Genomic DNA, 15,438 nt, shown 5'->3' with positions numbered 1-15,438 from the left:
GGATCTCTACTAAAGGTTTGTGTCGAGGGGAAGGCTATGAAGCGGAATGTGAGGTAACTGCAGATGCTAGTGTGTGTTGGGACCTGTGTCCCTTAAGAATATAGGAGCAAGCATGCGCAAATAAAAGAATGATTACAAGATTAATGTGAAGGACACGTCCGTGTACACGAAGATGTAAGAATGGGTATGTAGTTTTACAAGAGGAGTGAATAGAGCTAAGACAAATCGGAGTATATTACTATCGAAGAAGTTGCTGTACCTCAGTAGCCCCCTTCAGGCTAACATGAACGTGTTTGTCCAAGCACCCAAGGTGCAGACATCAACTGGGGACATTTCAAGGACCCTTGGCAACCGCTGCCATTGTTTCTGTTGTTGGCGATGTTATTTAGGACAGCACTCAACATTGGGGTTGTGAGTTGGAAGTCAAAGTTTTTTTGAACAGGACCATACCAATAGTTGCCATCCCACAAATGAAGCGTTTTGATTGGCTGTTCTGCTCAAACTTTCACTCCAAGTGGTTATATCTTTAGTCAGTTAGATAGTGTGCAGATGAGTTGTAAGGAGGATTGTTGTCCAGAGGTTCGAGGCATGTGGGCTGCTAAATTCATATCTATAGCATAGATCGCCGCCTAGTGTTGGGTCCGGATGATTGCACGTTGTTGTCCTGGAAGAGTCTTCGAAGTATCACGAGATAGGTGGCTCCTCCCCTGGACTACAGTGCGCATGGGCATCGACTCCATCCCCAGATTGTTTTTTTCCGCCATTGGGTTCGGATGTGATTTCGACATCTCCTGTTTGGAATCGATATAAAAACACTTTTCGAGGCCAAAAGGCCTTCGTTTACCCCGTCGGTATTGTTCGCGTTCGGTCTCGTGTATACTCCAACTCGTCGAGTCGGATTTCTGAGGAGTCGGGTGACTCTTCGGTGCTCGAGGCCCAGTCGACGCAGCAAGACTTTCAACAGTATGGAACGGAGTCCGTTCAAGAACTGTCCCGTGTGTGGTTCGAAGTACCCACACATCGACGTACACCCCGTGTGCAACAAGTGCCTGTCGCCGGACCACAACGAGGCCAACTGTATGGCCTGTTCGAGATTTAGATCAAAGAAGACGATCAAGCTTCGGCGTGTGGCGCGCCTCGAGGCCCAGCGGTCGGCCCCGGCACCGGTGGACATCTTCGTAGACCCCGAGGCAGGCGAGCAAGAGCTTCACCTGCAAATTTCACCTACATCGGCGGAGGTAGAGCACGACTACGGAGCAGACGTCGAAGACCAAGACCTAGAGGAAAACGTCGATGAGGTAGGGGACGACGACGAAGCATATGGGGGCATGGAAGATAGCTCGGAGGAAGAGCTATGCCCCGTTCGTACTCTTACAATGGCTCAGGTCACGGGATCGCCACGCGGCCTTACCCAAGACCTTACACCTCGATCCACGGCCCCGCCTTCCGGCCCGGCTACGGACACCTCAGCGGAGCCGCCATTAACAAAATCGAAACCATGGGTATCGACGAAAACAAAGATGGACGACGCGCCATCGAAACCGTAGACGTCTACTCCCCCATCGATGCCGTCGTCTTCGGAGGCCTCAAAGTCTACAAAGGCTGTCGACCAGGCAAAGGTGCCGAAAGTGGTCAAGGAGCCAAACTCGAAGACGGTCGTCGTGCAGGTGTCGAGCAAGGTGGTCGAGTCGAAGTCGAAGAAGACTGTCGAGCCTGCAGCGGGCAAGGCTACCGAGCCAAAAGGCAAAAGGGCCGTCGAGACGAAGTCGGCAAAGGGCACCGAGCCGAAGTCTGGAGTGCCGTTGCAAAAGGCAAAGGCTGCCGATCCGAAGCCATCGGCGTCGACGCCTGCGGCCGCGGAAGGGGCGCGAAGCGCAGTTGTCGAAGAAACGCCTGCGCCTCAGGCGGCCAAACGGAAGTCATCGACGCTCGGGTCTTCCCCTAAGGGTGGACCGCGGTCATCGGTCGGTTCGACGAAACCATCCGCTTCCTTTACGAAGCAGGTCTCGGACTCCCTCAAGCGGATACGGGACAAGGCGTCGACGTCGGAGCCGAATGCGCCTTCGGTACCAGCGCCGATGGCCCCGCAAAAGAAGACTTCCATGCCGATCCTCTACACTCTACCGCCTAAGGTGGCGCCGAAGGCCTTTGCACCACGGTTGGTGCCCAAGGACTCTGAAGTGTCGAAGCAAACTCACCCGAGTGGAAGTTTAGGTCATCGACAACCTTTACTAGAGGAACAGTCGGCGCATTTCATCAACGCCGACACGGGAAAACTCACGCTCTACAAGAGGTAAATTACATCACAGCCTCTGGAGTCGTTTGTAATTCCTCTGAAGCGGAAAAAACCGGCACCAGAAACACCAGTACTTGTTGAACACTTTATTCCACAACCTCGAAGGAGTGCAACACCTTCACCCACTTGCTCAAATGGAGATGAGGGTGAGCAAGATGAGGAGTATAATTTTCCAGCAAACACGGACCCTGATGAGCAACAGGACTCGTGGATGGACACTGGGGATCAAGGGGACCAGCAGGCGGTCCATGACCCTCAGGTTTATAGTGTGAAAACATCTCCCACTGAAGACTCTGCGGCATTTAATGCCTTGATTGAACTGGCAGCTACAAACCATAAGGTGGAAATGCATGCTGACCCCGTGGACGTTGATTTTCTATTTGACACTTTCTCTGCTGCAGAAAAAACTGTGAAAACTCTTCCTATGCTGAAAGGGGTCCTTAAGCATGCCGCAGACATTTTCAAAGAACCCACAAGAGCGAGGGTTGTCAACCCCAGAATAGAGAAGAAATACAGACCCGCACCTGGCGACCCAACTTACATACGGGGCCAGTTGCCTTTAGACTCTTTGGTGGTCTCTAATGCCCGCAAGAGGGCGAACTCCCAAACAACGGGTGAAGCTCCTCCCCCGGACAAAGAGTCAAAAGTGCTGGAGGCATCGGGGAAGAGGGTGGCAGCTCAGGCAGCCAACATCTGGCGCATCTCAAACACGCAGGCTCTGTTGGCCAGATACGATAGGGCACACTATGACACCCTAGAACAGCTGTTACAACACCTTCCAGACCAGTTTAAAGAGGGAGCTGAGATGCTTATACAAGAGGGCAAGCTCATCTCCAACGCTGCGATAAAATGTGCGCTCGACGTTGCGGACACGGCAGCGAGAGCGATCAACACTAGCGTGATGTTGAGGCGTCAAGCATGACTCCGCATCTCAGGGTTCAAGCCAGAGATACAGACTACTATCCTGAACCAGCCCGTTAATCCAGACAGGTTATTTGGCCCAGAGGTTGACACCACCCTCGAAAATCAAAAAAGATACTGTGACGGCCAAATCCATGGGTGCTCTCCAGTCTCAGCAATTCAGAGGGAACACTTTTCGTCGCTCAGGCAATCGAGGTGTTACCAGAGGACACTTGGCACAGCAAACGCCATTCAATAAAGGTGGGGCGCAATCCTCGTACCCCAAGCAGGGTAGAGGAGGTTACCGGGGAAACAGCGCCAAGGGCAGAGGCAGAGGCAACAACAGCTCCCGTTCCTCCGCCACCAACAAACCGTGACTTCCTGTCACTGCCCCCCGACCATCCAACACCTGTCGGGGGGGAGACTCCAACAGTTCCTGCCGGTCTGGAAGTCCATCACCACAGACAGGTGGGTAAGGAAACTTATCCAGTACGGCTATTGTTTGGAGTTAACGTCCACTCCACCCAACATACCACCAAAACACCGTCCTATGTCAGCAGAGCATTTGCACTTATTGCAGCAGGAGGTGCTCGTCATGCTGCAAAAAGGCGCAATCGAGCTCGTGCCAGTGGAAGAAGAAGGCACAGGGGTGTATTCCCTGTACTTCTTAATCCCAAAGAAGGACGGCTCACTCAGACCCATTCTGGACCTCAGGCCTCTGAACCTCTACATTCTTTCAGAACACTTCCACATGTTGACACTGCAGCAGGTTCTTCCATTGTTAAACCAGGGAGACTTCCTAGCAACCTTGGACCTCAAGGATGCTTACTTTCACATACCACTCCACCCATCCCACAGGAAATATCTCAGGTTCACCATCATCCAAAACAGGCATTACCAATTCAAGGTACTACCCTTCGGAGTGACCACTGCCCCCAGAGTGTTCACGAAATGTCTGGCGACAGTTGCGGCGCACCTCAGGAGACAGAACATACATGTCTACCCTTACCTGGACGACTGGCTCGTTCAGGCCAAGTCTGCACAACAGTGCGCCGCAGACATGTCCCACACCATTCACTTCCTTCACAGTCTGGGATTTTCTCTAAACTATCCAAAGTCGCACCTTCTGCCAGCCCATGTGCGGCAGTATTTGGGCGCGACGATAAATACTCTGGCTGCCACAGCTCAGCCGAACCCAGCGAGAATCGACAACATCCAGTCGCTCATCCAGAGGTTCAGTCCGCAACACTCCCTTCCAGCGAGAGTGTTCATGCAGTTGATAGGCATGATGGCCTCCTGCATCTTCATAGTCCCGCACGCACGGTTGCATATGCGTCCGCTCCAGGAATACTTGGCACATCAGTGGACTCGGGCTCGGGGACAGTTGAAAGACCTAGTGTTGGTGACCGGTCGGGCATACAACTCTCTGCATTGGTGGAATCCACACAACCTTTGCAAGGGCCGACCGTTCCAAGAGCCTGTGCCACAGATTATCCTGACGACGGACGCATCTCTCCAGGGATGGGGAGCTCATGTGCTCCACTACACGGTACAGGGACTATGGACAACACGGCAACAGAAGATGCACATCAACTACCTAGAACTGATGGCAATCTTCATGGCACTCAAGTCCTTCAAAGTACATTTGTGCAACAAGGTCGTGTTGATCCGGACGGACAACATGACGGCCATGTACTACATCCAAAAGCAGGGAGGTACACACTCTCCACAGTTGTCTCATCTGGCTCAGAGCATGTGGAAGTGGGCCATTCAGAGGAACATCTTCCTCATGGCGGAACACCTCCCGGGCAAGGACAATCAGATGGCGGATCTGCTCAGCAGGTACAGCCACCAGATGCACGAGTGGGAGCTACATCCATCAGTACTCCGCCCGTACTTTCAGCAGTGGGGTCATCCAGAGATAGACCTGTTTGCCACGAGGGAAAACGCAAAATGCCAAAGCTTTGCCGCCAGGTTCCCTCACCCACAGTCGCAGGGCAATGCGATATGGATGAACTGGTCAGGCAAATTTACGTACGCTTTTCCCCCCAGCACCTCTCATTCCGCTGGTGGCAAGAAAGCTAAAGCAACACTCGATGACGCTCATCCTGGTTGCTCCAACATGGGCACGCCAACCATGGTACACCACGTTTCTGGAACTCTCCGTGGTACCGCATCAAAGGCTGCGCCTCACACCCAGGCTTTTGACGCAGAACCATGGCGACATTCAGCATCCAGATCCGCAACAGCTCAATCTGGCGATCTGGCTCCTGAAGTCTTAGAGTTTGGCTACCTTAATTTACCTCCCGAATGCATGGACATCATACGGGAGGCAAGGAAGCCCACTACCAGAGCCTGCTATGCAGCAAAATAGAAGCGGTTTGTCATTTACTGTACAGAACACAATATCAACCCGCTAGATGCATCCATTCCTAACATCATCTGCTATTTGTTACATCTTTACAAATGCAATCTAGCATATGCTTCCATTCGGATACACTTATCCGCCATAGCGGCTTATCTTCAAAACAGGCAGCATCTCTCTGTTTTCAGGGTGCCTGCCATCAAAGCCTTCCTGGAAGGGTTGAAACGGGTCATTCCTCCCAGGACCCCGCCAGCTCCTGTATGGAACCTTAATGTGGTCCTCACCAGGTTGATGGGCCCACCTTTTGAGCCTCTACATTCATGTGAGATTCAATTCTTGACATGGAAAGTGGCTTTTCTCATTGCCATCACGTCTCTTAGACGTGTTAGTGAGCTACAGGCGCTCACGATACAAGAGCCGTCCGTTTATACAAATTCATTCAAACAGGGTGGTGCTCCGTACTAACCCCAAGTTTCTTCCTAAGGTGGTGTCGCAGTTTCATGTCAATCAAACCATTGAACTGCCCGCATTCTTTCCCAAACCAGAAACAGTAGCAGAAAGAATGCTCAACACGCTAGACGTCAAAAGGGCGTTAATGTACTACATTGACAGAACGAAAGATTTTAGGAAAACTCAACAGCTCTTTGTTGCCTTCTCAGCCCAGCACAAAGGCAACCCCATTTCCAAAGCAGGAATAGCCAGGTGGATCGTTAAGTGTATTCAGATTTGCTATCAGAAAGCTAAGCGCACTTTAACGGTCCCCCCAGGGCACACTCCACACGCAAGTTGGGGGCCTCCATGGCATTCCTCGGTAACATTCCTTTGGAAGACATTTTTAGAGCAGCCACATGGTCTACACCACATACATTTACCAAACATTACTGTGTAGATGTGCATTCCAAACAGCAGGCAGCTGTAGTGCAGGCTGTTCTTAAAACACTTTTTCAGACTTCTGCAGCTGGCACGGGCGGCCGCCGTTAATGGAGGGACTGCTATGTATTCTATGCTATAGATATGAATTTAGCAGCCCACATGCCTCGAACTGAATATGCTACTTACCAGTATGCATCTGTTCTTGGCATGTAGGGCTGCTAACATTCATATCGCCCGCCCTCCTCCCCGGCGCCCGTAGCGGCTGCAGACTTTTCTTGCATTCAACCATTCGCATGGACATCGCTTACGCTATTACACTCCATCTTTGCCACAATGGCTAAAAACAATCTGGGGATGGAGTCGATGCCCATGCGCACTGTAGTCCAGGGGAGGAGCCACCTATCTCGTGATACTTCGAAGACTCTTCCAGGACAACAACGTGCAATCATCCGGACCCAACACTAGGCGGCGATCTATGCTATAGATATGAATGTTAGCAGCCCTACATGCCAAGAACAGAGGCATACTGGTAAGTAGCATATTCATTTCACAACAAAGCCTCTTAAATATTCCACAGTGGCGGTCTTCAACTTTTAGGGTTTTTGTGCTGATACACTGACCAGCATCAACATGGAGAATCAGTCAAATACTGCATCACACTGCTGCATTACTCACACTGCTGCCCGCCGCACACTGCTGCCCGCCGCACACTGCTGCACGCCGCACACTGCTGCACGCCTCACACTGGTGCATTGCTCGCACTCCCTCATGCTGCACACTGCCGCACGACTCACACTGCTGCCCGCCTCACACTGCTTTCCCTGAAATATAGGTTTGAGGCATGTGGGCTGCTGAATTCATATCTATAGCATAGATCGCCGCCTAGTGTTGGGTCCGGATGATTGCACATTGTTGTCCTGGAAGAGTCTTCGAAGTATCACGAGATAGGTGGCTCCTCCCCTGGACTACAGTGCGCATGGGCATCGACTCCATCCCCAGATTGTTTTTTTCCGCCATTGGGTTCGGATGCTTATTTGATCACTCAAGTTCGGAATCAATGGAAACTTTCTTTTTGGCCCAAAGGCCTTTTCCTGTATCGTCGGTATTGTCTTCCGATCGGTGCCCAGTTCTGTTCCAGCTCAGTTCCCGAGTCGAACAGCCAGAGGAGTCGCGTGACTCTTCAGTGCTCGAGGCCCGGTCGACGCTACAGGCCTTCTTCAACAAACCATCATGGAACGGAGCCCGTTCAAAAGGTGCCCCGTGTGCAACTCTAAGTATCCCCACATCGACGTCCACCCAGTGTGCAACAAGTGCCTGTCGCCGGATCACGATGAAGCCAACTGTATGGCTTGTTCTCGTTTCCGCTCCAAGAAGACGATTCGACTTCGGCGCGTGGCGCGCCAGGAGGCCCAGCAGATGGCACCTGACCCGGTGAACATTTTCGATACCGAGGGAGAAGAGGCAGACGAGCAGGAAGATTGAGAGCCGATTTCCAATCCAGCGGCAGAGATCGACTCCAACTACGACGCAGACGTAGAAATGCTCGATGCAGAAGACATCGTCGACGAGGTAGGAGACGACGATGGGGCCTATGGGGCCACGGAAGATAGCTCAAGCGAGGAGCTATGCCCCGTTCAGACAATATCTATGGCTCAGGTCGAGGGATCGCCACATGGCCTTACCCAAGATCTTGCACCAAGTCCCACAGTCTCGCCTCCGGGCCCGGCTACAGACACTTCTAAGGAGCCGCCATTGGTCAAATCGAAACCAAAAGAGAAAGCTTTGGTTTCTGCGAAAGTGCTAGAGGCGCCGGCGAAACCGAAAGCGCGTGTCGCCTTGGTCGGCTCCACGTCTTCAGACCTGTCGGTGCAGACAAAGCCGAAAAAGATTGTCGAACCGGTGAAGTCGCTCGAGCCGAAGACTGGGACACCAAAAGCACTTGTCAAGGTCGTCGACCCGAAGACTTCGGCGCAGAGGGCCGTCGACACAGACAAAGGACTCGGACCTGCAAAAGTTGTCGATCCTGCGTGTCTGCAAGGCCAAAAGTACTACGCCCCTCGAGTCCGCACCTGGTGGTGGCTCAAAGGCACCTGTCGAGTCGACGCAGCCGTCCGCCTCCTTCACGAAGCAGGTGTCTGAATCATTGAAACGCATTAAGGACAGAGCTTCCGCTGTCGATCCGAAGGATACTTCCACACCGAAGCCTGCCGCCAAACCGCAAAAGTCGACGGCGCCTATCCAGTTTACGCTGGCGCTGCAAGCGTTCGCGCCAAAGAAGGTTGTCGAGGCGTCCATGAAGGTGTCCACGGGGCCAAAGCCTAGCCCTGCAGTTGTGGGCACAACGCATCGACGACCCCTGCTAGAGGAGCAGTCGGAACAATTCATCGGCGCCGACACCGATAAACTTTCCATTTACAAACGAAAGATCACACCAGCACAGCCTATGGAGTCCTACACAATTCCTTTAAAGAAGAAGGATTCCACGGTTTCACCCGTTCTTGTTGAACTAATAACTCCACGTGGCCAGGACACTGCTCCAATCTCGCCCACTTACTCAGATGTGGAGGCTGGGGAGGGTGACTATGATGAGTACAACTACCCTGCTGACACTGATCCTGAAGATCAACATGACACATGGGCAGATGCTGCGGACCCAGGGGATCCACAAACTGCCCCAGACACTCAAGTGTATAATGTCAAAACGTCACCTACTGAGGACTCAGCGGCATTTAATGCGCTTATTGAGAGGGCAGCCAAGAATCATGACGTCCAGCTCCATGCTGACCCTATTGAGGTGGATTTTGTGTTTGACACCTTTTCCACCTCTGAAAAGACCGTAAAGACTCTGCCAATGCTGAAGGGTGTCTCAAAACATGCTGCAGACATTTTTAAAGAACCCACACGTGCCAGGGTTATAAACCCAGGATTGAAAAAAAGTACAAGCCGGCGCCTGGGTACCCTACCTACATCAAGGGCCAGTTGCCGTTGGACTCTCTAGTTGTTTCTAATGCCCGGAAGAGGGCAAACTCGCAAACTACTGGTGATGCTGCTCCCCCTGACAAGGAATCTAAAGTGCTAGAAGCATCAGGGAAGAGGGTGGCGGCTCAAGCGGCCAATATCTGGCGCATTTCAAACACTCAGGCACTCTTGGCCAGATATGACCGGGCACATTACGATACACTAGAAACCCTGTTACAACACTTGCCAGATGAATATAAGGAGGCAGCAGAGATGCTCATTCAAGAAGGGAAACTCATCTCAAATGCTTCTATTAAGTGTGCACTGGACGCAGCAGACACCGCGGCAAGGGCCATTAACACCAGTGTAATGTTACGGCGACAGGCCTGGCTCAGGATCTCCGGGTTCAAGCCGGAGATACAGACCACCATCCTCAACCAGCCTGTAAACCCTGATCACTTATTTGGACCTGAGGTGGACACCACCCTGGAAAAAATAAAAAAGGACACTGAGACTGCAAAGTCTATGGGGGCTCTCCAGTCCCAGCAGTTCAGGGGTGGTTCTTTTCGTCGCTCAGGCAATAGAGGTGTTTCCAGAGGCCAGCTCTCCCAGCAAACACAGTACAATAAAAGTGGCGCGCAAACCACGTACAACAAACAGAGTAGAGGTGGCTATCGTGGAAACAGCGCAAAAGGCAGAGGTCGTGGAAACAACAGCTCCCGATCCTCCGCCGCCAACAAACAGTGACGCCTTGTCACTGCCCCCCGACCATACAACACCAGTCGGGGGGAGACTCCAGCAGTTCTTGCCTGTCTGGAAATCCATCACCACAGACGGGTGGGTCAGAAAGCTTATCCAGTACGGTTATTGTCTGGAGTTAACATCCACTCCACCCAACATACCCCCAAAACACCGTTCTATGTCCACAGAGCATTTGCACTTATTTCAGCAGGAGGTACTCGTCATGCTGCAAAAAGGGGCAATCGAGCTCGTGCCGGTGGAAGAAAGAGGTACTGGAGTGTACTCCCTGTACTTCTTAATCCCAAAAAAGGACGGGTCCCTCAGACCCATACTGGACCTCAGACCCCTAAACCAGTACATTCTATCAGAACACTTTCACATGCTCCCACTGCAGCAGGTTCTTCCGTTGCTCAGTCAGGGGGATTTCCTCGCCACATTAGATCTAAAGGATGCATATTTTCACATTCCGCTATATCCGTCACACAAAAAATACCTCCGATTCACTATTCAGAATCAGCATTACCAATTCAAAGTCCTCCCTTTCGGAGTGACTTCAGCGCCCAGGGTGTTCACAAAGTGCCTGGCGACAGTGGCTGCACACCTCAGGAGACCAAACGTTCACGTCTACCCTTATCTGGACGACTGGCTTGTCCAAGCAAAGTCGGCCCAGCAGTGCGCCGCCAACATGTCCCACACCATTCATCTTCTTCACGATCTGGGATTCTCACTCAATTACCCCAAATCACACCTTCAGCCCGCCCATGTACGGTAGTATCTGGGCGCAACAATAAACACTCTGGCAGCCACAGCACAGCCAAATTCGGTGAGAATCAACAGCATTCAATTGCTAATACAGAAATTCAGACCACAACACTCGCTTCCGGCACGAGTGTTCATGCAGTTGATAGGCATGATGGCCTCCTGCATCTTCATAGTCCCGCATGCGAGACTACATATGCGTCCGCTTCAGGAGTGCTTAGCACATCAGTGGACTCAGGCTCACGGACTATTGAAAGACCTAGTGTTGGTGACCGGTTGTGCATACAACTCTCTGCATTGGCGGACTCCACACAACCTTTGCAAGGGACGACCGTTCCAGGAGCCTGTGCCACAAATCATCCTGACAACGGACGTATCTCTCCAGGGATGGGGAGCTCATGTACTCCACTACACGGTGCAGGGACTATGGACAATGCAGCAAAAGAAGATGCACATCAACCTCCTAGAGCTGATGGCAATCTTCATGGCGATGAAGGCATTCAAGGTACATCTGTGCAACAAGGTCCTGTTGATCCGGACGGACAACATGACAGCAATGTACTACATTCAGAAGCAGGGAGGTACACACTCTCCGCAGTTGTCTCATCTGGCTCGGAGCATGTGGAAGTGGACCATTCAAAGGAACATCTTCCTCATGGCGGAACACCTCCCAGGCAAGGACAATCAGATGGCGGATCTGCTCAGCAGGTACAGCCACCAAATGCACGAGTGGGAGCTACATCCATCAGTACTCCACCTGTACTTCCAGCAGTGGGGTCATCCAGAGATAGACCTGTTCGCCACATGGGAAAACGCCAAATGCCAAAGCTTTGCCGCCAGGTTCCCACACCCACAGTCGCAGGGCAATGCGATATGGATGAACTGGTCAGGCAGATTTGCGTACACTTTTCCCCCAGCACCTCTAATACCGCTGGTGGCACGCAAGCTAAAGCAACACTCGATGACGCTCATCCTGGTTGCTCCAACGTGGGCACGCCAACCATGGTACACCACGTTTCTAGAACTTTCCGTGGTACCGCATCAAAGGCTGCACCTCACACCCAGACTTTTGACGCAGAGCCATGGCGACATTCAGCACCCAGATCCGCAACAGCTCAACCTGGCGATCTGGCTCCTGAGGTCTTAGAGTTTGGCTACCTCAACTTGCCTCCAGACTGCATGGATATCATACGGGAGGCAAGAAAGCCCACCACCAGAGCGTGCTATGCAGCAAAATGGAAGCGGTTTGTCATTTATTGCGTAGACCACGACATAGACCCGCTTGACGCATCCACGCACAACCTCATTTGTTATCTGTTACATCTTTACAAATGCAATCTAGCGTATGCTTCCATTCGAATTCATTTATCCGCCATAGCGGCTTATCTCCAAAACAGGCAGCATCTCTCCTTTTTCAGAGTGCCTGCCATTAAAGCCTTTCTAGAGGGACTCAAACGAGTCATTCCTCCCAGGACCCCACCTGCTCCTGAATGGAATCTTAATGTGGTCCTCACCCCACTAATGGGTCCACCTTTTGAGCCTCTACATTCATGCGAGATTCAGTTTTTAACATGGAAAGTGGCTTTCCTGATAGCCATTACGTCACTGCGACGTCTTAGTGAGCTCCAGGCACTAACTGTACAAGAGCCATTCATACAAATTCACTCCAACCGGGTGGTGCTGCGCACTAACCCTAAATTTCTTACAAAGGTGGTTTCACAGTTCCATATCAATCAGACTATTGAACTGCCTGTGTTCTTCCAAAATCCTGTGACAGTGGCAGAAAGAATGCTACACACTCTTGACTTCAAAAGAGCTTTGATGTATTACATTGATAGGACCAAAGATTTTAGGAAGACAGAACAACTCTTTGTTGCCTTTTCCGCACAACACAAAGGCAACCCCATTTCCAAAGCAGATATAGCCAGGTGGATCGTTAAGTGTGTTCAAATTTGCTACCAAAAAGCTAAGCGCACTTTAATGATCCCCCCCCAGAGCCCACTCCACCCGCAAGTTGGGGGCCTCCATGGCTTTCCTGGGAAATATCCCTTTAGAGGACATTTGTAGAGCAGCCACATGGTCTACCCCACACACATTTACAAAACACTACTGTGTAGATGTGCACTCCAAGCAGCAGGCAGCTGTAGGGCAGGCTGTTCTCAAAACACTTTTTCAGACTGCTGCAGCTGGCACAGGCGGCCGCCGCTAATGGAGGGACTGCTATATATTCTATGCTATAGATCTGAATTCAGCAGCCCACATGCCTCGAACCGAATATGCTACTTACCAGTATGCATCTGTTCTTGGCATGTAGGGCTGCTGACATTCATATCGCCCGCCCTCCTCCCCGGCGTCTGTAGCGGCTCCAGCACTTACACTTACTCTTAGCATGGTCATCGCTCACACTGTTACACTCCATCTTCGCCACAATGGCTAAAAACAATCTGGGGATGGAGTCGATGCCCATGCGCACTGTAGTCCAGGGGAGGAGCCACCTATCTCGTGATACTTCGAAGACTCTTCCAGGACAACAACGTGCAATCATCCGGACCCAACACTAGGCGGCGATCTATGCTATAGATATGAATGTCAGCAGCCCTACATGCCAAGAACAGATGCATACTGGTAAGTAGCATATTCTTTCTCTAAGATTGGCATATTTCATAGACTCGCATGCAACGTTTCCATCTCCTCAATAAGACTCATGCCTGTAAAGCTGTGTTTCATGGATATAGAGTTGAAGATAGTTTCTGAGGACAGGCTCAAGACTTATTCACAGATTCGCTGTGCCGTGTGCAGAAAAGGACTTTCATGTTACGTTGATTTGACCATGTATTGAAATGTATCCGTGATTCCAAGAGCAATGTTATTTATCTAACCAAGTGATGCAAGGGTTTCTTGAATTAATCTCCACCATTGGCGATTGCCAAGGTCGTATTCTAGTTCATAGTCTTAGGTGCTCTGTACCACACTAGACGGGTACCAGCTATATGCAAATTTAGTCTTGGTCCTGATCTAATAGGAGCAGTCCGGCCAGAACTGCCAGACCAGGTTCCTTTCAGAAGGGAACACCAGTCAATCCAAACCTGTTTTGACCTTGTCAGTGGTAGGTAGGCCTCACTGATGAACTGGTTTTGGTCTACTTATGTCTCAGGGGTACTTGTGTTCCTTTCTGCAGGGCACCTGGCCTTGTGGTTCAGGCTAGACTGATACTGTTGTAGCAGCACCATAACTAATTTTCAAATGGCTGGTCTGTCTAGAATGGCACAGTGAGTGGAAAATGATGGAATACAGCCTAAAGTGATTGCCAGTGACTGAGATGGCTCAAGCATTCCTTCAATCAGTTTGTTACAACAAAATAATCCAATCGTGTAATACTATAAAGATAGTGGTGGGGACCTCTAATTACAGTTAAGTTAAAAAAAAATATAAATCCTAAACTGAAGAGTACAAAAATAAAAAATATCCAAATTTGTTGTGCGATGACTGGGAAATGAGACTTAATGCCCAACTTTTACATTTTGTTCTTAATAGGAAAACTATGGCCGCGACGATGCTGAGAAGATATCCAGGGTGAAGCAGTTATATGATGACCTGGATATGCGGGCTGTGTACCTGGCGTATGAGGAGCAGAGTTATAGCAACCTTCAGCAGCTTATTGAGACTCACGCCAAGAACTTGTCCAAGAGCATCTTCCTGAGTCTGGCTGCCTTGATCTACAAGCGTCAGAAATAAGACTGGTGGCTTTGGACCCTAACCTCATCTGACCTGATGCTGGTCCATTGCTGTGCTACAAGAGCCCTACCCGCTAACCAAGCAGAAACTAGCTAGTAAAATGGAAGGGGCGCTGCTTGGGCGTGTCCTCTCATGATGGCATGGATGCTCTGAGACTGTAGTGACGGCAGAACTTTACCTGCATATTGTTTGGAAGCCGGAAGAGTGACTTTTTCAGTTGTTGAATGTGTTTTCATGGATCCTCAGAGCTTTAAACTGTAATCCAGGTCAGTGGTTGTTCTGAAGTGAAAGCAAGAACTAGTATTGTTCCCACTGCATCCTAAGGAGCTTCAATGTGTGCTGCCACCATCTGGAAAAGGATGGCTCTGTCACCCACGGCACCTAGTACTCATCGTTGCAGTCTCTACCCATTTACACTCTGTCGCAGGTTTAAATCCCCTCTATTTAAATGGTGTCTGAGGATCAACTGTTATTTTAAGGTGAAACTTTGTAGTATTAAAGTTATGTTTTTTTAATTGTGTGTGGTAGCTGCTTCTGTTTTCTGGAGCTCAGTTTGAGCAAGATCGTTGGTCCCACCTGTCGACTTCTGTTAAAACGTGTATGAACTTCGAGGGTGTACAAATCGTGAGGACTCTACATCGGAGTGCCCAGAAAATGTGTGGAGTATGGGTTAGAGTTTGTCGATTGGTTAAGCTTAGGATAAAGCCTGTTGAGAAAATAGTTAAATTTTGCCTATAGCAAGTTACTGCTAGAAGGAAAAACTGTGAACGTAACTTGTGCCCCCACGTCTTAATATCTTTTTTAGGAAATG

At 50.6% G+C, this 15,438-nt stretch overlaps 1 protein-coding gene across 5 annotated transcripts in view; it reads left to right on the top strand.

Moving 5' to 3' along the window:
* Nucleotides 1-15,142, top strand: part of FDPS (farnesyl diphosphate synthase) — a 152,193-nt gene extending 137,051 nt beyond the window's left edge. For all 5 annotated transcript variants that reach the window (XM_078670023.1, XM_078670022.1, XM_078670021.1 and 2 more), the window contains one exon: nucleotides 14,427-15,142. In XM_078670023.1, the coding sequence (XP_078526149.1) occupies nucleotides 14,427-14,627 (201 nt within the window). In that variant the 3' untranslated portion in view covers nucleotides 14,628-15,142. The remainder of the gene's footprint in view (nucleotides 1-14,426) is intronic.
* Nucleotides 15,143-15,438: the final 296 nt, after the last annotated feature.

The sequence above is a fragment of the Lissotriton helveticus genome, chromosome 12 (assembly GCF_964261635.1).
Source record: "Lissotriton helveticus chromosome 12, aLisHel1.1, whole genome shotgun sequence".
NCBI lineage: Eukaryota > Metazoa > Chordata > Amphibia > Caudata > Salamandridae > Lissotriton > Lissotriton helveticus.
The sequence above is the reverse complement of the archived record's forward strand: the minus strand, read 5'-3'. Positions and strand labels throughout refer to the sequence as shown.